Source organism: Gopherus evgoodei, chromosome 13 (assembly GCF_007399415.2).
Source record: "Gopherus evgoodei ecotype Sinaloan lineage chromosome 13, rGopEvg1_v1.p, whole genome shotgun sequence".
In the NCBI taxonomy this organism is placed as follows: domain Eukaryota; kingdom Metazoa; phylum Chordata; order Testudines; family Testudinidae; genus Gopherus; species Gopherus evgoodei.
Genome location: NC_044334.1, coordinates 7,308,588 through 7,334,548, shown reverse-complemented (window position 1 = coordinate 7,334,548; position 25,961 = coordinate 7,308,588). Strand labels below are relative to the sequence as shown.

Genomic DNA, 25,961 nt, shown 5'->3' with positions numbered 1-25,961 from the left:
TTTACCACCACCACAAAATCATTCCAAAGCAATCTCAGGGACGATGAAAATGCTCTTAGTAAGGAGTAATCCCTAAACTAGATGTGTATTTTAAATTACTGAAGTCTGCTAACTAGCCTCTGATCCACAGGGATTTACAAACTATTGGCTACTAGTCTGCAGAAATATCTAGCCCCAAAATCCAAATTAAGAGTTTGAAAAAAAAAAAAGCTTATTTGAAAGTTACCAGCTAATCTAAATATTTCAATAAGATCTTAACTCCTAAGTCTATTTAGATACAAATAGCATAAATTGTTTTTTTTTAATTGTAAGTATTAAAACATGTGATGTACACGGAAGTGAAGGATTTTACCCTGAATTTAACACGTACCTATATATCTACCGAACTCAAGTAAAAGATTTAAAAAAGTTAGTGCTTCTTTTGCCACTCAAAATTGGAGTTCAGCTTCCCCTAGCAATACAGGTTTTAACTCGTATTCTAACACAAAATGCCCATTGCTATAAGAGTTCAGACCAAACTTCAAGCCCTTAGATACATTTTCCATCTGTACCCTGAATACTTGGCCCAGCTAGTGCACATCTATCCATGCTAATGTCAAGATTTTAGGAAAAGTTGTGTCTTCAAAACACAGTAATTAACGTTAGTTTGTGAACTACCTGAAGATGCTATCTATTCAAACTGCTAAAACTTTGCTCAAAAAGACAGGCATTGTTGGAAAAGGTGGTGTAGTAGTTTTTACTTTGCTTCCGTGCAATTAATGTGTGTCTATTAGAAAAACAATTTAAAAAATAGATGCAACCATAGTTCTGGTAGGTTGTGAACTCTCAAAGTGCATAATTCTGGTTTATACAGCTGTGTACGAAGATTCACACTTTCACATGCCTGCCAACGTACCTTGTACAATGCCTTGTAGCATTAGTCTCTGAAATATTTGGCATTAAAACCACTTAAAAAACATTTCCAACTGCATCTTTGTTTGCTTTTTGCAAATCACCACTGACCCTCACAATCGTCTCACCCTTCTGATCTCTGCCAACATGTTTCCGACAATAAACCAAGCAGTCCATTTAGTTATGTATTTAACAATCAGAGATGTTCAATGTTTACGACAAGTACTATAATCTGATTTCTTACAACATGCTGCTATGTAAGCGCTACATGCAGCGTATAATGCTGTATGAGTGCCATGTCATGCTGTGTCCATTTGGCTGAGGCTCTGTTGCATCTCTTATCCTCAGATGCACATTGTATAAAAGGAGCCATAGATCAAGTTGCTCATCATAACCATAATGTTGGATTTCATGGAAGAACTTCATCTCCTCCCACACTTGGCAGGTCATTGCACTTCAGATTATCTTCACTGCCTTGCTTCCTTCTTCAAAATGAAATAAAACACATTAGTGTCCTTAAAAAGGAAACATTTTATATGAGGAGGGGAAAAAAAAACCTGTTTATGGTCTCAACATATCTAGTAAACAATTTCCACACTGCCAATCACAAAATCATGGTTTTTTTTGTAAGCACAACAAACCTAAATAGGTAAAGACAGAGCAGACTGGGTAAGAACTAGCATTCTAATGGCTGTAACAATATCCCAAACCACTCGAAAGCAGCAGTACTAGCTATCAAAGATTAGACCGTAACACACATGGAAGCAGTCTCACATGAAAGGCTGCAGGATAGTGGAGGCTGGGGGGAGATTAAAGAAATATGGGAAGATTCTGGGCCACATAAAATCAAATGATAAAATACATATATGGTAAAAGAGAACAGATCACCTTTGTCTAGCCCTCAGGCACTTACTTCACGTCACATGACTGATCTTACCAGTGTTTGTGGGGGGTGTTTGGCAAAAATAAAGCAAGTTACTTTCATCTACTGTGTTTGGCAACTGCTATTGTAGTTGATCAGTGATGGAAGAGACAAGAGCTCGCTAACCACAGCATGTAAAATATTACGGCTCTGTTGTAGAACAATCAAATAAATCACCGATATGAATAGGATTTGAATGTCACACTGTCAGCTACAATTCAGAATATGAGAAAAAGACTCAGAAAACACAGATACATTATTTTATCTCATAGTTAACAACATACATTACGGGAAGATATCTTCCATGCACAACTCCATCTGAAGTCAACAAGAGTCATATGCATAAGCTGAAATTCACCCCTCTGCAGGCCAGCCTGAGGTCCAGATACAACTTAAATCCTACTTAATCTCTCAAAATAGGATGCAGTTGGCTGGTGCACAGGCCTTGTTCTGTCCCTCTGCACAGGGTGAATTTTACCGATTGAACACATCTCAGGACAAGAACTTATCTAAATCTACTCCCCGATAGATAATTGGGGGATTTACTTGCTTAAGTTCCAGGCATGCCTAGAAAGGAATCACGCATTGGCTGTGGAAAAGATTCAAATCACACACACACATTGTCAGCTGAGCCTCCTGTAATCAGTGTAATACAGGGTCTTTGGGGAAAATTTAAGTAAATTACCATGCCCTTTAGATACTGATAGAGAGAGGAGCATGAATGGTGGAAGTCAGTGTCCAGCAACAGTACATTCAGTGGTTTGTCAACCCTTCCATTCAGAAAGCTCAATCCCCCATGGTGCATCTGTTTTAAGATTCTCTGTAGAAAAACCAAGCAAATGCCCAGGCTACTTTGGGAAATTAAAATGGGATACAAGTGTCTCAAGGAACTGCAGCTCTACGTTTGTTAGACACTGGTAGAGCAGCAGAATCTAATAACGTGTTCTTCGTAGTGCAACCTTAAACTCAGGATTCAGTGACTTGAAATTGACAATTAATATGATCTCTCTTTATTAAGTCTGTGATGATATCACTAGATTGATCTTCCAGTTCATCCAGATGGAAAATGCCGTATACAGCCTGAATCACAAATGCAACACACCAAAATCACAGGCATTAGCAGTCTTTTGGGTTCATAGACAAGGGCTCTAGTTCAAATTAAAATCGATTTTCTGCACCAGGCAGTTAGGTGCTGAATATACACAGAACTGACCCAGACAGGAGCTTTCTGCTTAAGAGATGTTGTCACGAACTCCCATGCAGATGCAGCCCAGTCTAAGCATTAGCAGGCAGGGCACCAAGCCCTCATCCAGTGGAACCAGTGGAGCCAGGCAAACTATAGGCTGGTTAGGAAATGGGAACTTCACAGTAAGCGTCTACAATCTCAGCATGGCCCTTAGGAAGCCCCATTTCAGCTCAGGAGCCCACAGACACTTGGGGTGAAATCCCAGCTCCACCGAAGTCAGTGAGTGTTTTTGCTGTTGACTTCAGTGCTGGCCCACACATAAGCCCTTGGGATCTTATCATCAATGGAATGAGTCCAAGGGAAAAAATCCGCTTCAGATGAGGGGGAAAAGGTGATGGCAAACAAGAAGTCCAACGTTCGTTTTCATTAATTTGTATTTAGTACAAAGGAGATCCCAACACAACGGATCAGTTTATTAAAGTGAAACCTTTATTCTAAAGGTAACTTACTAACGTTTCACAGCTGCAATGCAAACAGAAAGAAAAACAATGCACCTTTAACTGGCCAGATTAGTTTACTGGCAAAATTTAGTTCTGTGTCCTCCATTTTAGCAAGGAAATCCATACAAGCCCATTCCTGTTATCAGAAGAACAATTCATGCATGTCTATCATCCACTGCATGCAGCCAGAAGAGCTTTTGTTATTTACCAGTTATTTACTAGTAATGCGTGATCCACTTTCTGAGAAAGGATAGTCCTTTAAAGCATTAATGGAGCTATTTTAAATGTAATTTTCCTACGGCTTATAGGCTTCACTGGTTGAAACAATGGCAATCAGTTACTGGGCTCACGCACTCTGGTGAATGGACAGCCCTCAATTCTGAAACCTTCATACGATAGCCACTGCTTCCTGGTGTAAATGTGTCCCCAAATTGTGCTCCCTCTCCTTATACCTATATCTCTAGACAATTTTGGGGGGGAAAACACAACCCAAAGAGATAAACACTTCTCTTGAGTTGCATGACACATTATCTGTGAATGTCCCAGAGCTCCACGGAGTATACGTTGCATACATGAATGACAGGCAGAAGGCACTGCCGGGTAAGTCTGACTGATGTAATATTTCACATTTACCAATTCGTTTTTTCTAGAATTGTGGGGAGTGGGAAAGTGAAGTGAGAATGAGCACAAATCAGGTAAGATGACCACAGAGTCCGAGGCCCTTTCCCCACCTCCCCAGTAATGAGCTGAAAGGAACCAACATGGACTAGAATCCAGCTTGCACTCTCTTAGTTGTGTAGGTTTTCCAGGAGCAGCTTTGACTGTGAATACACACAAAGAGCAGATGAGATGCGTAAGAAGGTGGCAGTTTTACAACCACTCTGGCACTCCTCCGATGGGAAGGCCCCATTTCCATTCATATTTCATTTCCTTTTCATATTTCTCCTACTCCTCTTTATTACAAGGCTTTCTGCCTTTATTAGACTCCACAACTCACATCATAATGTGCATTTTGCTACTTACAATGGGTCCAATCCTGCCTGGGGGCGAGTGCCACCTGCAAGATGGAGAACGCCCATAGTTCCTACTGGTTTTGACAGCAGTGGAGGAAGCTCAGCGCCGTATAGGCTCAGGCTCCAAATTCCTAGACCCTAAAACACTGGCTTGGAGGAGCAGCCTCTGCACCTCTAATCTACACAAAAGTGGCAGCAGTAAGGACAAATCCTGACGGACGTTGAACACTTTTCCTGCAACTGCAGTTCTGTCTCCTGGGGGAGTTCAGAACCTCTGAAAATTTGGTTCTAAATCAGTATTTCCACTCATACATGGGGAGGGAGCCATGGTCCTGAACTGACTCAGGCTACAGTAGATCTGTAAAACAGAGGCTGAGCATTCTTTAGGGACAAGATTTGATTTCATTCAAATTTGGTACAGGATACCATTTGTGAAGTATCATAGCACTGTATGCCTGAGTTACAAGTAACTTACAGGAACCACTTCCCTTACCACTGAAATGCAGTCTTCTATGGATATAAATAGAGTTGAGATTAGATTCAATACATACATTGTACCAACTAAAAGCCTGGTTGTAGTACAATTTTCAAATAAAAATTCTCAGGCTCTGCTGGTGTTCTGCAATGTGACTATTCACTCACTGTAAATCGCTCTGGAAGTATCCATTGCACCTGAGTGAGATGAAGACACTTACGTCAGTAGGTTCCCTGCAGCACACAGCGATCGTTCTTCTCTCCTGCTCCCCTCAAATGGATTCCCAAAAGATCGTTTCCTGATCATCGTTTTAACCAAGATCTGCAGGACAAGATTGATTTCAGTCAGGGACAACCCTTCCCAATAGCAGTGCATTTCCACTCAAGAGTAACAGAAATGTTTAAAGTTTATACTGAACCAACAAACTATTAAAAACAAGCCTAGACTGGGCAAAGTTTTCATTTAACAATAACGACGATTGCCAGGTCTACAACAGCTTAGTACAGAAGCTCATTTCTTTATCTGGAACTCCTCAGAGCTACATATGCATACTTCAAACCACAGGAGACTGGATATGAAACCTGAGTGAAGAATGTGACATTTTCTTCTCCAATAATCTTTCCAATTCAAAAGTGAATTTTGATTTGCATGCATCTGTCACCCTGCTGGGTTCACTTTCTGTGACTTTCCAGCTGCTTGGTTTTTAATGGCAAGAATGCTCATTAAAAGCACCATTTGCTGGGGGGGGTTGGGAGGGGAGAGAGAGAGAATGTTTTAATACTTGCCAAAACAGAACTGTGATTGGAAACTCTATAGTTTGTACTGAGCTAACTTTAACTGTGAAGCACAAAAGTTACCAAAAAAAGAATTTGAAATTCATGCGACCACTTAGTTTAATAAATTACATGTTATTGCATCAATTCCCTGATTGAATTAAGAATGCAGCTAACCACCATAGTGCAAACTATGAGTATTACAATTGAGGATATAGTTTGAATGTACTGTCAGTGGGTTACAAAGTCACTTAGTCAGGGAACAGAAACAATACCATGTGATTAATGTAAAAACCAAGAGTGCCTGTGAATCTTATACCTCAGTGTAACATTTGCAGCTTGACAGGCAGACTAAGAATTATTCCCTGGAGAAATTTGTGAATAATTTTGAGAATTCTGCAACGTATCAGTGGCCAATTCATGAATAGAAAATAAAGAGAGGCAAAACAAGTTGAATAAATCATTAATTTTGCACTCATCTGTGCTAGACGCACATTGACATCAAGTGGGGCTGTGGGTACTCAGCACTTCTGGGGATGGGGGAGGAAGTCGAAACTTTTTCAAACATTCTGCTTTGATTGTAAACTCTTCAGGATGGAAATGATCCTTGTATTTGCATCTTGTACAGGGCAACACACAATGTTAGCATTTAAAAACCAACCTATTTCAGGGACATTAAAGCAAGTGAGCTATTCACAAATAAAGGCAGAAATAAAAATGCAGGCCTGTTTTTCCCTCTTCTTTTAAATAATGACCTAAATTCAAAGACGTGACAGCAGGACAGGAAGGACGTTGCTGCTAATGAATTCAAGGCATAGGAGATTTGGGTTTGGGAACACAGAGATTGTCTGATGTGAAGCTGAGTCCCGTGAGGAGCAGATGCAGAGACTATCCTTGCTGGGCCTGATCCTGTCTGGATCAGAGTGCCTCCTGCAAAGCACTGAGCACCCTCAATTCCCACAGAACTCAGGACTGCGTGTGCGCTGTGCTGGGCAGAATTCGGTTCTCTAAAAGGAAAAAGGCCGTGGAGCACAGACTGCTGCATTACCTGCTCAGCAGAACACATGCACACACAGTTGCCAAAAATCATTGTTCTTCCTCCCAGATTTGTTCCCTCTCAGGAAAGTGAGAGCACGGGGCAGCGGCAGGAAGGGGAAGGCAGCACAGCACCTCTTATGACACCTTGTGGCGCACAGTGAAAAAGCAGACTAAAACTATGACAACGCCACTGAGCAGCCATGGCTCCAGTGGCGGCCAAAAGAACATCTCAACAGGCCCAGGGATACCTGCTTGAAGGCCTGGTCTCTGTTGAGTGCAGCTCTCCTCTCCATATGGTCTAGAACTTTAAATATGGTTCTGCTGTGGAGCTGGGCTTTGCAATCGTTGGGAGGCAACGTATGAGAACTTTGAAATCTGACAGTGAACCACAAGTTGGCAAGATGGGAAAAACCAATTTGTTTCCCTTTTTTTCTCCACAGCACTATATTACAAACAGCCACATGAAAACCGTCAGGCAAGTTAAGAGACTACAGCATTCAGTATTCTTCTGCTAACTCCCACTACAATACACCGAGATTTCCCTTCAGTGCAGGACACGGGACAGGCATGACCGAAGTCCCAGAGCTGCCAGGTTAAAAGCAAGCTGGAGTTTAGAAGGTCCAATAGAAGCAACAAAATCCCACTAAAAAGCAGTTGCAAGATGACAGCCACAGACGCTCCAATCAGAGGGTTTTCAGAAAGCGGTTAAAAGTGACAGGGGAAGGGGAAGGCTCAGCACTAGGAGATAAGAGACTCAGATCTGCGGAACAGCAGAAGTGTGACAAGAGAGCAACTTCTTAGACAAACATCACGTCTTAAGGGACTACTCTGAATGATCTCGACATACCGAGTTCAGTTCCACAGCTTGACGGGAAGGCTACCTCCACCAAGCAACTGACTTTGTGGTCTCTTTAGCAGCTACTTAGAAGGGCAGTGCTGTCCTAGATCTAATTCAGGAAAAGGTTTCTGACACAGAGATGCCACATGTTGCTGCATGGTGCCCAGATGCCACCCCATTGATAGGTGCATTAGAAACAGAGAATACAAGAGTCCTGGCACCTAGTGCTCAACTCTAATCATTCATCAGCACAGCTAGGTCTGAGCAGTGATGCTGGGGCAGTAAGAGCAGAGCATTTTCCATGCACCCACTGAGCGAACGGTTGGCCTGTGTTACTCACCACTGTGGCCAGGCTCGGGATGTGTTTGATCGAGTTCTCTACTTCTTCTTCGGTCACCTCGATGAGCGTGCAGTTCTCATCCTCCGTTGGCAGCGGCTCCACTCCATTCTTAGTGACCCACGGGTGCAACTTCAATTAATAACATAGCCTGTCAGAAACGATTTCCTCTTTTTTAAAAAATTAGAACAACTCAGACCTGGCAAGCGCACCGCATCTCTCCAGCTACAGTACTCATAGGCCTGTGAGTTATTAAGGAGTCAGGGATGCTCTGCCCTTTAACCTAGTTAGCTAGAGGAATGAACGATCCCAAATCATTAGGACTGGTGATGAGCCCAAACCAAAACTCCAGATGCACACTCCCTCAAACTTTGGGGAAGTGCAGCTCTAGATCCAAACTCTGTGGACCAGGCCTATAGTCACGTAGGAGGGGAAAGGATAAATAATGGGTAGCACATACAAAGCACTTTGCATCCAGGGAGTTGTACATGTCTTACAAAGATGGGGAGTCATCATTACTCTTATTTTACAGATGGGAAAATAGAGGCACAAAGAGGTGAAATGACTTGCCCACGGTCACACACAGAGAAAAGTGACAGAGCTGGGAGTAGAATCCATGGGTCCTGGCTCCTAGCCCCAGTCTTTAAACCAACAGACCACAGCAGAAATGGGAGAATATGTTCAGAATAAAATAAGGAATCTTTTGCCCAATCTCCAAACACCATGAACCATTGTCCATTTCTCGAGCCCTTTTGGAAGGTTCAGAAATAGCTCATTAGCTCCCCCTGGTTCCTGCCTTTCCCAACCTTATCTGCCATTTTCACAGCTGCTCAACTCTTCTGTACTCCAGCAGGGAGAGAGAGACAGAAGTCTCCTGAGAAGGCTGTTTTGCAATATTATCCTAGAAGCCAGGAAATACTGGACTCAGACGATTTCTTTATGTGGCCTGGTCTTGCAGGCACAAGAGGTCCTGAGATGGAGAAGGCTCAGGAGGGCCTGAAAAGGAGGCATTGGTAGTTGGGGTAGGGAGCAATGAATGATAAACTGACTCCAGACAAGACTGAGCAAAGAAAACGCAACAAAATAAAAACAGCCCGGACAGTAGTGAGGCCCCAACTCACCAACAAGGCTTCATTTCCAACTGGCAAGTACCTTGATTTCCGGGACTGAAATCCTGGATTCAGGGTTTTTATCCAGCATCCGCATGATCAGATCCTTGAAATCCTCGGTAATGTCTGGCCTTGGGAAATTAAAGTGAGCCACAGGTTAATCTGAGAGAGTTCACAGCCACTTCTCATTGACAGGTTTCATCATATCAGCTCATTTCCAAAGAGGTGTTTATGGGGAGGGATAGGTCTGGACATTGCACCTTAGGTTTAAATGCCTGGGCTTCTGCAGATTGCTCAGGCTAGTGCTAGAGAATGACCATGCTGTGTGCACACTCACTTCTGCTCCACCGCGGAGCTGAATCCTGAGGTCCATGCTGCCCAGCACTCACTTTGGTAAAGCTCTGAGTGGAGGTGACAATGTTTGGGAATGGGATTAAATGTTGAAGGAGAACCAAGGATTACGTAGTAGCAGAAAATGTAGGAAATCCATAGGATTACTCAGCTCAGTTACTTCTTCATTTAGTCACTGCCTCAGGAAGGAGAGACCCACTCCCATGTAACTGTCCCCAAGGGATTTTCCATAGGAGAAGCAAATACATACTGAGATGACTTGGAGTCATATAAAGAACCGTGCTCAGAGCAGTCAGGGATGAGCAGGGTATATAAAAAAAAAATAAATGGCGAGATTGGACAGAAATCCACCATGTGGATGGAGGAGGTTAATTCCCTTTGGAGACTCCAGAACTTAAATCACAAACATTTTTTCCAACAGCTGTAGATCAACAAATTTTGACCCCACGTCAAGTTTGAAGGGAGTTTTCCAGGGATGAGTGCAGCAGAGAAAGGGAAGTATTGGTGGTTTGGGTTATAGTTTTGTAAAATCTCATTGGATCAGGTCCAGTTCCATTGACTCAGTGCTTTCTGGGATCCTGGGGAAATGATGTTCACTTTCCAATGTGTATAAATAATAAAAAGCCTTCTATGTACTCACTGATCTGGGAATTCCAGGGGTTGGGTCTTGATTTTACTATGTAAACTTAGAATCCTCTCATCCATAAAAGGGCACTAGTCACAAACAAACAAAAACAAACAGGATTTGTTAAGCAATAAGCCAGTTTGGTGGAGTCAGCAGAACACATCATTTGCCTTGGGAAGAATTTTGCAGTATTCAAAAGGAGAGGGAGAAAGAATTCCGGGGGAAACACAGCATATGGCTGATTTTCTCACCATGTTATTTTGTTCAGCTTCATTTAAAAACAACAACGACACCTTTACATAGTGTGGGCTCAAAGGACAGAATAGAACAACAGCTCCTGGCTGAACAATCTGGACAGCTCAATCCTTGAGCACTCTGAAAGCAGTGGAGCCTCTCACGAGCAAGCACTGCTGGATTGACCCCGTGGTTTGGAAGAGAGCCAGACAGGGTCATCCATTCTCCAGCATCATTTATTAAGCCATCTCTCCCTCTACATCCCATTGCACCAGCTAAGATCTCAGCTGGACAAGCTCTTGCTCGCCCAGGACTGGCACAAAGTTGTTCTCAGCAGAGGCGCCCTCCGCTGGTCAAATGGATTTACTGTTTAGTAATTTGCAAGATATGGGAAAAGCTCACCCATTTACTTGGGCTTTCAACTAATGAATCCATTAGCATCACAGCACGCATGGGTCATGTGCAATTTCACGGAGTCACCCAAGCTTGTGGTTACTGATTTTAAGCTGAATGTGAAATGCCCAGATGTTCTGACAATATAAATGATTCAGGGCAAGAATTAATTACTTCATCATCACTAACCATCCTCACACACAGTGAGAAAAACGGCTGCAGTAATGTCCAGAAACCTTACGAATGAATGATTAGACATTCATAAAAAACCCAACATTTACGGAGCTGTGGGTTGCACGAGACACTCTACAGTAGAGCTCTGCAGCGGAACTGGGATCCTGTGGGTCCTGCAGAACCCGCTGCCATAACAGTGGGAGAAGGATTTTAAAAAGTCCCACACAGGTCTCTACTCACAGCAATGAAGCCCTGCAGATCGGCTACGCAAGGGGCTGGGCCTTAGGAGGAGCAGCAGCTTCATTGTGTGCAGAGGCCTGCCTTACCCTTTGCGCTGGAGGAACGTTGGCCCGGCCCTAGTGCAGTAGGCAGCACAGTGATAGGTCATGGGGAAGAAGCCATGACTGATCAGGCTTTGCGGCGGGGGGGGGGTGGGGGGAGGAGAGGGAAGGGTATATAAATGTCACCCTATGAAACACCACACAGAGCCTTGTGTAGAGACATGCTGACTCACTGACCAGACTCAAACAAGAAACTCGTTACCTGTCCAAACACAAAACAGAAGAGTGTGATTCCCATGGCCCATACATCCAAAGCCTTGGAAGAAAGGAGAATACAGTATTATAGCTAGTTCTTGCACCTGGAGCCTGAAAAGTGTGTATATGTTAAAGATACAGTTATAAAAATCCTCACTATAAAATACCTTGCCAGAAAAGATTCTTCTTGTTTCTGAGAGGGTTTCCGGTGCCATGAATGCAGGCGTGCCCACAGTGTTGGTCAGGAGGGCATCAGTTCCTTTGAACTCATCACTCACTCCAAAGTCAGCGATTTTGATGTGACCATCTTCCCCAACTAGAAGGTTGGAAGGTTTAATATCCCGGTGGATTATCTTTTGATAGTGCACTGTGTGTAAAGAAACAGCAGGACATTTAATGGCAGTGCATGCCTGTAACACAACTAGCAGAGCAAATGACCAAACACACAGGGACTACAAAACTCAATTAACAAGAATGTCAAAACTATGGGCCAGATCCTGAGTTGGTGTCAGTCAGTGTAGCTTTACTGAATTACACCAGCTGCGAATCAATCTGCCCCCAGGTTGTTAAGAACGCCAGTGGTTTCTGTTTAGAAGCTTACAGTATTCGATGCCTTTGATCAGATCCTGAAAGTAGAACCGTGCCTGATCTTCAGTGAGAGGTTTAATGGCAGGGACTTCCATCACAGGCCTGGAAAGGCAACAAAGCAGGGCTAATGAGGAAGAGGGGCACAGTTTAGAACCCACAAGATGGCAGAGGCTTCTTTTTCTGACTGATGTTTAAGAGAAAACAGGTAGCAAAGCTCTCACCCAGCAAGAGATAATGGATTCTTTAGCTCATGAACCTGGCTATCCTGCAACCCTCCTTCCTGTCTTCAGCAAACGCTGCGGATTAACTCACTATAGTAAACCAGAACGTTGGCATATTAGGCCCTGTCTACACTATACAAATAATCATGTTGCACTGTTATGGCTCAGCACGTTGACACATGGTTTCAGTTATCTGTGGGTATGTTTACACTGCAATGGAACACCTGTGGCTGGCCCATGTTTGCTGACTTGGGCTTGTGCTACAGGGCTGTGTAACTGCAGTGTTGATGTTTGAGTTTGTGCCGGGCTCGGGGACACCCCATGGGCCAGCTCCAGGTGTTTAACTGCGGTGTAGACACATCCTATGTCACCAAAAGAAACAAGCCGGGGAACTCAATTTTAACATGGTAGATACAGTGGCTCCTTTACACAGACTCTGCCTAGGAAAGGCAGTGCCAGACATTCAGCCACCCCTGCTGCTCCAGAGGAGAGATTTTATGTCCCTGATCTTTGGCTGCATTAGGGCCCCCTTGCCGCATGACACTGTTGCAAAGTAGCCCTAAAGCCGCTGGAGCCAGCCACAATCTCAGCCGAGCGGGCTCCTCAGCTGGTACAGAACTGGAAAATGGCTCCTACGCTAGCCCACCTCTTGGTGGGTGGCTCAGGGGACATAGCTGGGGCTCCCCTAAAACCAGCAATTCCCAGCTATTGTAACGGCCCCTGAGCTTGACAGTTTGCCCAAGTTACAGCAGCCCCCCGGCTACTCCAAATTACCCTGGGGTGGGGTGGAAGGGTCAGTTCAAACACAATGGTCCAGGACGAGGACCAGGGAAGTACAAAAGTGGCTTAAAGTCACCTTTGCAGCCTTGTGAGTTACGCTGTGCGTTTTTTGGCTGTAGCCAAAGATGGAGGCCTACACCTTACCTATCCCTCTATATAACAGGTTCCATGATTTCCCCTCTTGAATGGGCACCTGGATGGCTGTCACCCTAGAATATCCCTCTGGCTGTGATACACACAAGAGCCCGAGCAGCAGGGCTCTGCTGCCCTCAGCGGCATCATGTTCATGCACAAATGCTAACGTGGCAGTGGCAGCGCCTCCCTTCATTATTAGATGGCCAAATCCTGAAGGACTTAATCAGCTCTGAGTCAGGCAAAACTCTTACTGAAGTCAGTGGGAGCATTGCTTGAACGAGGGTGGATGAAGAAATTAGGGTCTGGCCCATTAGAATCCGGGTCATTAACATAGATAGCATGGTACATGCATATAGCACTGGATACATGATTGGATTTTGGCCTTATAGATCAAGTTTCCCTGACCCAAAGAGCTTGCAATCTAGAGGCATTGTCTAAGGCAAACATTACAGCAAGGCAGAATGTACAAAGGATGGGAAGCAGCCATTAGAATAGAAATGCTTCCTGGAATTAAGTGGTGTTTTAGAAGCAGCCTGAAAGTGGAGATCTATACAATTCAAAGACTGAGAGAACTAAAAGCCATTTCAGTGCAAAATGTCTCCTACAGACACGAAAGCGCTCAGCTGCCCTTTCTTAGGTCTGATTCTCATTGAAGTTTGGGATTGCGGGAAGAGAAGTTTCCAAGGATTTCCAGTGTGATTTCCTCCTGTCACCCAAGTGTGTTTCAAGTGTCTTCAAACTCTCTTCCTCAGCACAAGCTGGGAAAGTGGCACTAGCGGGTTCCACTCCAATCTCCTCCTACACAGTCACACAGCACAAAAAATGCTAGTGGTGTACCGTGGCTCTCTCCCATAAACAGCGGTGTCCCCTCTCGACTCCAGAATCTGATTCATGTCACTATAAAAAGCCAAAGTGGGACAGGAGACGGGATTAACTGAGTCACCTTAGAAAGAAACAGGGCACAGAACTTGGAACAGCACCTTGGCAGCTGTTTGGCTTGCACATCTGGACCATATATAGTTCACACTTCCATGGGTCACAATGGCTGGCTGTACTGGTCCATCTATTCGTCCTTTCAGAACTGTATCCTTTCTATATGAGGGACAGATGGAATTTTCTTCAACACCAGGAATGTCAGTCTCCTCTTTTTACTCACTATTTCCCCTCAAACTAAGATTTAGGGATAGATCCCAACCTCTATTACACCAATGCCAATCTGCAGTTACTCCCTTAAAGACTATGGAGTTGCTTTGGATTTACTGGGACTGAGAGAAGAATCTGACCCTTAATGTGGCCGTTGCAAGAAAAATCTCCCTTCTCCCACTACAGTCTTAGTTCCCCAGTATTGCACCCCCCTCCTGTGGTATCTCAGAGAAATGCTGAAGCACAGGTCTGGTGCCATGCCCCGATCTATCTAGGATCCATCGAGATTTCTAGTGTCCCAGGGCTAACTGCAAAGCTCAGATAATCCTTTTGCCATCAGCAGTGCAGGGGTGTTGGTTTTTTGGAAGGCGGGTGGGACTCTCAGAGGAAAGTTAAACTAATTAGCTCCACCTTGAATGTGTGTCTCTTGTCTCCTTGCCAGAGTCTGCACATTTTCCCAAAAGCTGTGGGAGATGCTGCTGCCCGTCTTGAATCTCTGAAGGATCCAGCATCTAACCAAAATTGACAGAGCTAAAGAGATGTTACAGTGCCTTGCTCTGTCCAAGAGTCGCCTTTTGTTCTTCACGTTGGTGTAGGGTGCCCATATATTTATCACTGGTATTATAACAACAGCTAGAAGTCCCATCCAAAACCAGGGACCCACTGCGATGAGTACTGTCATGAATAGGAAGAGACAGTCCCTGCCCTGAAGAGCTTGAAATTTAACCAGAGAAGACAGATCAATGGTGGGAGGGGATAGAGAGAGATGGATGTGACTCGACCAAGGTCCCACAACACGTCAATGACATAGCCAGGAATAGAATCCAGGTCTCCGGAGTCCCAGTCCAGTGCCCCACCCACTGAACCATGCTGCTTGCACTGCCCACCCCTTTGCTGTTCCCATAAATGGTTGTCTACATCCTCCTAAATCCCATCTCATGCTAGCACACGATGGTGCACTGCAGAAACTCAACAGGCTGAGTGTCAAAGATAAGACTGATGGATAACATAGGAGATGCCCTCACAAGTCAAGAGGATAAAAAAATGACCCATTAGCGTCTATTATCTGTTGCACAGGATTACCCTCCACTAGCACTAATGGAAGTTGCCTATGCCTTTCAAGTGCAGAAGAGACTCTACAGGAGACAATTATTTCTCAGCTGGATACATGGGCTTCCACACTTAAGATGGGGAGAGAGAGAAAGAGGTGAGGACTCAGCATTTCATTCTCTCTCCAAGATGACCCAAGCTAATTGTCAGTACTGAGGGAGAAGATATATCAACATAAGCTCAATGGGTGTTTAAATTCTCATGCTGGAAAATTGTATCATGAATCCACAGAGAAACACATTGGCTTACTGTGGTTGCAGCTTCTTGCCCATGATAATAAGGGAAATCTTCAGCTGTAACAATTTTATTATTTGAATTATTATAGCACCTAAGAGCCATGGACCAGGACCTCATTGTGCTAGGGGCTGTATAAGCATAGAACCTACCCCAAAAAGAGCTAACAATCTAGTTTTAGTTACAATTACATCGCTACTGCTGCTGTCATAAGAACTGCAAACAGCCTTTACTAAATTCAGAGATACTTTTTCCTAAATGTCTCATGCCATTTAAACCCTATTTTACTTTTCCTAGAATTTTTCATCTGTAAATCTCAAAGCACTTGACAAAGTTCAGTGAGTATTATTATCCCCATGTTAAAGATGAGGAAAAAGGTTACATGATTTGCCCAAAGTCACACAGTCATCAGTGGGGTCAGAACCTCAGATTTCTTAACTCCCATTTAGAGTCCTGTCCACTAGGCCATGCTGCCTCTGTCCTCTGCTGATGCAGCAGGATGAAAGGCAACAGAGTTTAGAAAGGAACAAAACTCAGACAAGATGTTGACATCCCAAACAGAACTGAGCCAGTCTGAATGTGGTATGCAACACACACATACACAAGCCGACACAGGTATCTGCAGTTGTAGATCATGCCTTGTGCCATTTTCCCAAGACATGCAATAAGGTGCTGGATTGGACCCAGGATTCCACATCTCACAATCACTTGGGCTCATTCTGCACTCTCATGGATAAACTCGGAGCATGTCACAGAGCCTCAGTCAGTGTAACTCACACACAGGCCAGAGGAGAGACTGCAGCAAGAACCCCAGCTAGCAGGAGGAGGTAAGAGCCCACCTTACTTTAACTTACACCTCTCCAAACTCCTTGGCATGTCAATTAAAACAAATTAGACTCCCTTATTGACCAGTAAGGGGTGTACAGAAGTTCAGAGATATCTGGGTCTCAGAGCACATCTACACTACAGGGGCTATAGCAGCACAGTTGCAATGCCATAGTGTAGACACTTCCTACATCAACTGAAAGGTTTTTTCTATCAATGTAGGTAATATACCACCATGAGCCGTGGTCCTTCAGTCCACGGAAGACTTCTTCTGTCAACCTAACCACATCTACAATGGGGGGGTAAAGGTTGGCTTAACTACAGTGTTGTGGGGGTGAGAATTTAACATAACTAGGATGATCTAAATTGTAAGTTGCAGACCAGGACATAGGGAGACCTACATTTAACACCTTCCGCATCACCACTGTAAGGAATTTGGCCCACTGTATGCACTATTTCAACCAAACTACACTCACACACTGCTTATGAAATACATATGCTTCAATATTCACTAAGTTTGTAGACCTAATAACAAGGTTCAATACTTACCCTTGTTTTACCAGTTCAAACACTGAAACACAAAAGAGAAGATGATTAATGATAGGCTGAAAGCTCTGCAAACAAGTTCCCAGCAGAAAAACAATTATTTCTATGACCAATTATGGAAATAGTAATAAACGACAACATGAAACTGGCTAGGTGAAATGAGTTCACAATGTGGAAGAATCCCTTGTGATATTTTGTTTTTTAAAAATGTACATTTTTACATGACGTTGTCGCTGTATTTATCACACAGATCTGGAGTTCATGCAGAAATTAGACTGACAATTCACAGCGATACTTCAAAGAGCGTATTACTATCTTCCTTGTTAATAATCTATGAACTAGCATATTTGTTCAGTACTTCAGAATCATTATAGTTTATCAGGCTAAGAATCTTCTCACTATGACCCTGATTCTGCTTTTCTTACATACCCAAGTTTTGAGTGTGCAAAGAATGCAGAACTAGGGTCTAAGGACACTTTAGCTCTTTGAACCAAATACTGTGCTCCATCATCAGTTAAGTAAGGTACAGAGCAAAATACACACCATCAGAAAGGTTCCACCAGGAACCAAGTAAAAAGTTTCCCCCAAAAAAACATTTATGGACTTAGCTTTAACAAACTGCTTATTTCTTCAAGAAAAACTGGGAAGGAGTCAGTAAGGATCTATCTATACTGCAGCTGAGATGAACCTCCCAGCCTGGGAAGACATATTTGTCCTAGCAGGACTCCCACTAGCGCACTAAAAATAGCAGTGTGGATATTTCAGCACCAGCCTGGGCTTCGACTAGCCACCCACGCTTGATACCAGGGGCTCATACAAACCTTCACTGGGGCTGCGACATCCACACAGCTATTTTTAACACACGGCACAAGCCCCACTAGCACAAGTGTGTCTACTCGTTTGATCCCAGCTGCAGTGTAGAGATACCCTTAGTTCCTCTGCTAAATAATGCTCATCTTACACCTTCTATGATGTTATATTTTTAAACCAAGTAAATAACATTTTTGCACCTAAGCTGAATGTGGAAAAAACACATTCCCTTGTACAAAACGGAGAAGTTAATATATTCAGTTATTTGTATGTTCACAGATATACATTCAGGCCCTGATCCGGCCACATTCATGCGGAATAAGTACTCAGAGTTGTCCCACTGAGGTTTATGGGACTAAACAGGGAGTAAGATATTGCATAGCATGAAAAATGATGACAAATGTGCCCCTTAGTTAACATGTGTTTTTCAGGCACAACAGCTGTTAGCACTGGAAAACTTGGCCCTGAGGGGGTAGATTAAATTAATAGAAATAAGGCAGATTCACAATGAGACCAATATGCTAATGAACTCAGATGATGATTTTAAAAAGGCATAGTGTCAAGAGCAGTGATTGGAACATTGGTCTTAATTAGTCATTGTCTTGGCCTTTGTTCATCCCCTTTGTTATTGCAGATGGGTATTTGTATTGAAATTCTCAATTTTTAAGTGTAGTTTTGAGCAATATTAAGCAACGTATATCAAGGTTGAATTAGTTCCTTTAAACTAGTCTATTTTAGGGAACAAACTGCTAAACAATTATAGAGAAACAGGGAAAAAAGTTAGAGGCTGTGCTAATCAGTGAGCTCTTAAGGGCTTTGCTGACATGACCCACCCCCCCAGATCTCTGTGAGTAGTTTGCTCTTTATAGTCATTACTGCCTTCAAAAAATAAAAAAAAAATCTACAACTCCCACCAGGAGCCAACTTCAACAGCTCTGAAAAGGAGCTAAAATTAGGGTACGAGGAGGAAACTCCCTCCACAAAAAAACCACCATCTGACAATAATGAAATGTTGCATTTCCACAGGTATTTTCAACCCAGAGTCTCGCATGCTCTGCAACCATTTATTGTTTAAGTAGGTAAGTTCTACCCCATTTTATAGCTGGGATAACTGAGGCACAGAAAAGTTAATTGAATGGCCTGAAGTCACACCGTGAGTTAGTGGCAGAGCAACGTATTAAATCCAGGTCAGACTGTTGACACCCTGCTATAACTAACAGATAACACCACTCTTCAGCTTAATCCCAAATAGGGTTAAGCAAGAATAAAGCTGCAGGAAGAGGTGTCCATAATGAATATCCAGTTTATATCACATTTTAATTTACTTCTATTGCACCTTTGATTCAAATCAATAGATGTCCAGCTAGTGGAGGGAGAGAATCTGAGTCTGGAAAGATATGCAACACATTAGTATGTGGGTCTGGTACTGACCACTTTCAGAGTCAGGGTACCAAACAAATGGGATCATTGGTCTGAGCAAATATGGCAATCCCTACAGGGCTATTCCTTGCACTACCACAGACTTGTATGCTCTTGGGTAAGTCACTTTAAGAAAAAGGATGATGTTGGCACAAGACCAAAGGGGCATAAACTGGCTATGAACAAATTCAGGCTGGAAATTAGAAGGTTTCTAACTGTCAGAGAAGTGAGGTTCTGGAACAGCCTCCAATAGGAGTTGTGGGATCAAATAACTTAGCCAGATTTAAGAGAGCTGGACAAATTTATGAGTGGGATTGTATGATGGGATTGCTTGTGATTGCAGGGAGCAGGGCTTGGCAGTCCTGCAGGTCCCATCCAGTTTGTGTCTTATGTTCCTAAAATCTCATGTTTCAGGGCTTCAGCCAGTCACCCGCAGGGGTCAGAAAGGGATTTTTATCCCTCAATTATTACCTGGTTTCCCCCCACCCGTGTCTCTTCCCTCTGAAGCATCTGAGATGACTAAAGCTGGAGATGGGAAGGGTGGGTGAGTGCCCTGAGGTGGCATCAAGCATTCTCTCTCTCAAGTGCTTTGCTGGCTGCTTCTTGTTCACATGCTCAGGTCTAACTGATCGCCATGTGTGTGGTTGGGAGGCAGTTTTCCCTCAGGTCAGATAGGCAAAACACCCCCAAAGTCACTGCCATTCTCTGCAGCATGGGGGTGTGGGTCATGTGCCAGGATCATCTCGGGATCTTTCACTTAATCAATTCCCTGCCACTGCAGGGAGCTCAAACATCGGCACAACTCAGTTCCTCCTATTCTTTGCCTGTGACATGCGATAATTTAGTTTCCTGGGGGCTGTAATGTTTGATCTCATTTTGGTTGTTGGGTTTAGTATGTGGGTGCTGGGAGATGCTGATGGCCTCTGATATGCAGGAGGTCTGATTAGATGATCTTGTGATCTCTTCTGGCCTTAAATTCTATGATTTACTGCTCCCCTGTGCCTCAGTTTCTCTCGCTGTAAAATGGGGTTGGGAGAGGCAAGACAATGTAACCACAACTCTTTGCAACCCTTGCTTGGCAGGACAGCTAAGGAAACAAAATTATTATTGAACTCTGCTCCTCTTTAACCTCAGTGGGAAGGGCAGAGTTTTCCACATTTGGGGAGAGAATGCAGATAAGACAGTCCCTCTTTCAAAAAAGGAACTACAGTTTATATAGCACGTGGGTAAGATGACAGCAGAATAGCAGTTAAGAGCATTACAGGTTACAGCTGGGCACCTGGCTCTGCAAAGTGCTCCCAGACATCTAATTATAACCAGTGCACTGCTGAGTATAGGCTGACGGGGTACAGTCCTGTTTTATCTCTTTCTGAGCCCAGACATTGGATCCCACATGTCTCTGTAATTAAAGGGGACCTGTTCCTCCGTTATACCCACGCCATGAAAATTCTCACTGCTGTAAGCCCTATTCTATTACTTTAAGAAAAATAAAAAGAATCTCCATAGTGATCAGCTACTTTGCTGGCATAACTCACTATCTCAGTCCTCCTTGCAGACCATGGGAAATATTTTACACAGTTATCCAAAAGTCTGATCCATGCAAACAGAGATTGCATCCAAATACTGTCACTGTCCTGTGGCATGCATAGTGGGGCAGAAGGGAAGAGTGACTTGTTTACCCATGTACAGATGGTCCTCGCTGGGGTCATCCAGCACCTGTCAACACAAATTAGAAGGATAATAAAGTGACTGCACGTGGATAAAAAGTATTCTGTATTTCCACAGGTTCGTATCACCCATCAGAAAATACCAAGAATAAATATACTGACAATAGGGACATGGTATCAGACAATTTAGGTCCCAAATGTACAGCTAAGGTTTTATTTACATACACACACGCATGTGCGCGCACGCACACACGCACACACACACACACAATAAATCTATAGCCACCTAGGGTTTCATGATTGTTCCAACTAACTGTGCATACCATGGTCAATCAGAACTTCTTGACATCATCAGGGACAGAACTCAGATGTTTCTCCTCTAAAAGCACAGGCCTCTAACATTTGACATCAGGGAGAATTACTCCATCAGTTGTAAGCAGTACATGGCATATGACTCAGAAGGCTGGAGTAATAACCTTCAAATTATCGCATGAATCTACTCAGAAGAGAACTATGGTATGCACATCAGCCATTGTATCCCTCTCTGTAGGCGTAAGTTTGTAGGATAAATAGATTTTAAATTTACACACACACACACACACACACACACACACACACACACACACACACACACACACACACACAATGTAAGTTGTATAAGTGGATTCATGAAGAAATAAAGCAAAATGTATTTTGTCTGGTTGATACCAGTTTAATTATGTTTTAAACGTACACCCCGAATATACCCATATCAGGTCAGCAGCTCCAATTTTAGAACTAGCATTTTTCTCAAAGGCATTTCCCTTTAGGAATTCCAGTTCCCAACATCTTAATTTAAGACAGACATTTTTGCTTTGCTAATCTTACTAGTTCCTTCCCTCAAGGGAAAAGATAAGAGGGGAAAAAAATGTAGCTCTAACACAAAGGAAATAATACTTCCGGTATGTTTAAATATTTTATCTCACTTGTAAACTGGCAAATTTGAGTGTGCATATTCATAGATCTTGATACTTTTTGCATGGTCAGTTTCATTAAGCCAATATGTTTCCTAGGAGACGAATGTGGAATCTAGCATTGGCATTACTCAAACTTTTAATGCTTTATCCTTTAAAGATTAATTATGAAAAGAAATAGAAGTGGGATTAAAAAAAAAAAAAAAAAAAAAAAAGGAGGCCAGAGAAACCATCCAAGGGGATAGCGTATACTGCGATTCCACAGTAGATGCTGAAAGAGCAAGTTGGAACACATGGATTATTCCTCAACTCAGAATGAAAAACCCCGAGACGTAATTGGGCATATGGCTTTAGAGGACCATTTACACTCCCTCAGCATTACAATCAAATTATGCTTTCGGCAAGTTCTGTACACAGAGCCTGCAGGTTTCCTTCTACTGCTGAGTGCGGGGACCAAATCAAACAGGCTCCTTTACTGAAATAAATATAGGTAAAAATAAAAGTGATTCTCTCTTTGAGCCTCATCCGGTAAGATCCTCAGCACACTCAGCTCCCCCTGAAGTTAATGAGTTCAGGGTGCTCAGCACAGGAGGGATGCAGCACCTTGAAGCTTAAGGGCCTTTGTACAGGGGCTGATCCAGGATTATAGAATGGGGCTGGGATTTATGGCACTTTATGCAGACAAGGAGAAGTTACACTTTTTGCTGCCTTCCTAGAGCAACAACAAAACAATCACTTAGAGCAGGGGTCGGCAACCTTTCAGAAGTGATGTGCCAAATCTTCATTTATTCACTCAAATTTAAGGTTTTGCCCGCCAGTAATACATTTTAATGTTTTTAGAAGGTCTCTTTCTATAAGTCTATAATATATAACTGAACTATTGTTGTATGTAAAGTAAATAAGGTTTTTAAAATGTTTAAGAAGCTTCATTTAAAATTAAAATAAAATGCAGTCCCATGGACCGGTGCCCAGGACCCGGGCAGTGTGAGTGCCACTGAAAATCAGCTCGTGTTCCACCTTTGGCACACGTGCCATAGGTTGCCTACCCCTGACTTAGAGCATATGTGATGTCTCGCACAGAACCCCTGGAAACACCACTCCCCTCCTCCCCAAAATGGATCTGACCTTTTACATTTCCCCAAAAAATCTGATTGTTTTTGCTGTCAGTCACAAAAAACAACATTCTTCCAAAAATCACCATTTTAAAATGGAGGAAAACAAGCATCTGATTCTGAGATATAGGAACCAGACCCACAATTCCATCTTGACTGGTATACAGAGATACTCCTAGGTTACCATTTCTCTTTCAGATTGATGCATACTGAGTGCCTTGCAGAACAGAGATCATTTTATTCCTGGTGTCCAAGCACAACTAGATTGCACATCCAGTGTGTGTGTCCACAAAACAGGTTACTGAAGCCCACAGAAAATCAATTGCACATGCATCCCTCCATGTAAATCTACAAACAGGCATTGGTTGAGTCAAGCTAGACACCTGAATGCTCTGAAGATTTATTATTATTTATTACTTATTTATTTTAAAGATGGTCCTTCAACCACACCGGACAGCTCAATATAGGAATGGCTTTCCAGATGACAAATGTCCTGCTATTAAAGGAAAACCTGTATTCTGCACTGAACACCTTCAGGTCCCCGCACACCCTAATATTGAAATTGCAAGTTAACATTTCAGCCAGTCTCACCTCCACCAGTTTCACTACATTAGGATGGTCCAGCTTTTTCAAGATGGCGATCTCTTGGTACACCTGTTCAATAGGCCCTTTTGGTTCCAGACAGCCTTCGGATGTGGCTTTGGCACCTCGAGGAGGTGGGCGGCCTGTTTAAAATGGTAAAGATACAGGAGGCAGGTAGCACAAGACAAGTAATAAAAGCTGGCGGCTAACATATGTGGCTGAGCCAAGGCAACACCTCATTAACGGTCACAGGATAAAAGGCCTGATCTTCAGCAGTGCAAAGATTTCCCCTCCCCGCCGCCTTCTCTGCAGATATTGGGCACCTCTGAGGAGCATGCCGTGATGCATGTATTTGAATAATCCTAGTGCACCGCAAAATGCACTAACAAAAAGATCATTTAAAAGAGAGAAAGGTCAAATGATTGCTTAATACACATGGTCACTGATGATCTTACCAAGACAAATATCTACATTTAATTTCAATAGTGTCTGAGATACAGTCTACAGAATAGCACAAAATGCAGCTGATCAAAATTCCCAAACCCCCCATTTTTGAAGGCAAGAACTTGTTTATTTTTTCTGTTAAGTCTTTAAAAATTTATGCCCTCAGTCTCTGGGCCAAATTCCACTCTGATGCTTCTTCTTAGCATATGTGCAACATGCCTCAGGTGGCACGTGACCAGGATTCATCACTGAATTTGGTCTGCCGGTTGGATCGTTAGCTAGGCACAGCACAATTAAGTGACCAGCCCAAAGTCACACAGGATGTCTGTCAGAGCCAGGAACAGAGCCGAGATCTTCTGGTTCCCAGTCCACTGCCCTAACCCCCAAATTAACCTTCTCTCCATCACTCCAGCCCTCGCCCCAAACTTCCAAACACCAATATACACAAAATTCATCACTGCCACAAAACACTTTCCAACCAGGATATCTGCCTCATACATATATGGTAATTCTGCTGTCAGAGACTGTGGGGCTATATGTTTCCCACATCCCACCATCTCTGCTGCTCAGCTATAGATCTCACTAGTTCTCCACACACCGAACTGCCATTTGTTACTTACGTGGAAACCCTGCTTGTCTCATGAGCTTCTTTTTAGAAAGAACTTTCATTGCCTGCAATACAATTAATATGTAAATAGATTCTGTCATTGCTATTGCAAAGAACTCACACGTGTAGGTTGAAACCTCGCTCTTGGAGGCAGACGCTGGACCTTTGTGCAAAGCCAAATGGGCCTGGTGTAGGGGATGAGAAGGGAGCGCAAACCTCACAGGACAAAGAAGTGTTTTTGATCCATCTTCAGAAGCACTGGGGAGACACTGTTCTGCTCACATACAGCATCTTCGGGGGCAGCTCCCCCATGATATACCTGAGGGGGGATCTCTTCCCCTCTCTTCTGTCTCTCAGGCTCTCCTCTCCCCACATCCCAGAACTTTCTCTCCCCCTTCCCCCAGGTTCTCAGCCCCCTTCTGGTCTCGCCATCAGGTTCACCCACCTAAGATCTTGACTGTACAAAGGCAGCATGACCTTAAGGCAGGTCTTGGTCCTGCTTGGTGCCCTTGGGCCAGCTGAGGAACACTCCTCCGACACCTCATCAGCTAGCCAAGCAGCACATTTTCTCCCCTCCAAGGCAAGTTGATGCAGGAGCCAGCAATGTGGAAGAAGATGCAGCTGGGTGAGGAGAACAGGGAGTCTCGAAGCTGCAGGATTCCTCCCTGCCAAACAAGGGAGGCAGCAACCTCTCGCAGTGCTGTTTGATTGGTGCGTGCTATTAGATCTGGTGCCCAGCCCAGAAAAGCTGGGAAGGTGGGTGTCAGATCAGGGAGCTAGAGAGCTGGCTGGAATGCTCACGACTCCATCCAGAAGCTGGTGGTGAGGCGGGTCCGCCCCTGCACCCAGCACTAGACTACGCTCCACCAGAGAATCTCTACTAACAATACTCACATAGTAGGTGTTGTCATCTTCATTGTAGGCGAGCTTCACAACCCCATATGAGCCCTAGAAAAAACCACCAGCAACCACAGGTTACTGACTGGGGGCCGTCAGAGAAACACATTAGCCATCATGGCTCCCACTTTGGGTGAAACATGAGGTCGCTCTCCAGACTCCTTTGTAGGCCCTCAGATTCACAATGATTGTGGGGCTGCTCCCTCTGCTCCAGCATAGCCAGAAGGTGACCCCCAAGTTTGAGCTCAGTGTGGCACAGAACATTTCCATTCAAACTGCTCACTAGCAATACAAACACAGTGGGTTTCAAGTGCTGTAGCCCCTCAGGCTCCAATGCAGGCAGGTCACTTGTGAGTTCTGATACATCAGTAGCCATCTTGGGGACATTTCTGAGCAGGGAATCACCACAGGTGCTGACCAATCTATTAAAATCTCTGGTAGAGAGCTTAATAGCATGGGGCCAGATCACCCTCTTGAATGGAAAATTATATCT

General features: G+C 43.7%; 1 protein-coding gene across 4 annotated transcripts in view; it reads right to left on the bottom strand.

Moving 5' to 3' along the window:
• Positions 1–308: 308 nt before the first annotated feature.
• The window catches only part of CAMKK2 (calcium/calmodulin dependent protein kinase kinase 2), a 45,224-nt gene continuing 19,571 nt past the window's right edge, over positions 309–25,961 (bottom strand). For 2 of the 4 annotated variants that reach the window (XM_030583552.1, XM_030583553.1), the window contains exons 5-17: positions 25,466–25,519; positions 24,585–24,636; positions 23,530–23,663; positions 20,886–20,922; positions 16,981–17,002; positions 11,997–12,085; positions 11,563–11,762; positions 11,403–11,456; positions 10,074–10,147; positions 9,126–9,213; positions 7,977–8,105; positions 5,208–5,308; positions 309–1,376 (exon numbers count right to left, since the gene is read on the bottom strand). In XM_030583552.1, the coding sequence (XP_030439412.1) occupies positions 1,301–1,376; positions 5,208–5,308; positions 7,977–8,105; positions 9,126–9,213; positions 10,074–10,147; positions 11,403–11,456; positions 11,563–11,762; positions 11,997–12,085; positions 16,981–17,002; positions 20,886–20,922; positions 23,530–23,663; positions 24,585–24,636; positions 25,466–25,519 (1,110 nt within the window). In that variant the 3' untranslated portion in view covers positions 309–1,300. Of the gene's footprint in view, positions 1,377–1,422; positions 4,321–5,207; positions 5,309–7,976; positions 8,125–9,125; positions 9,214–10,073; positions 10,148–11,402; positions 11,457–11,562; positions 11,763–11,996; positions 12,086–16,980; positions 17,003–20,885; positions 20,923–23,529; positions 23,664–24,584; positions 24,637–25,465; positions 25,520–25,961 lie in introns of those variants that run through there. The other 2 variants (XM_030583554.1, XM_030583555.1) reach the window with 2 other exon arrangements.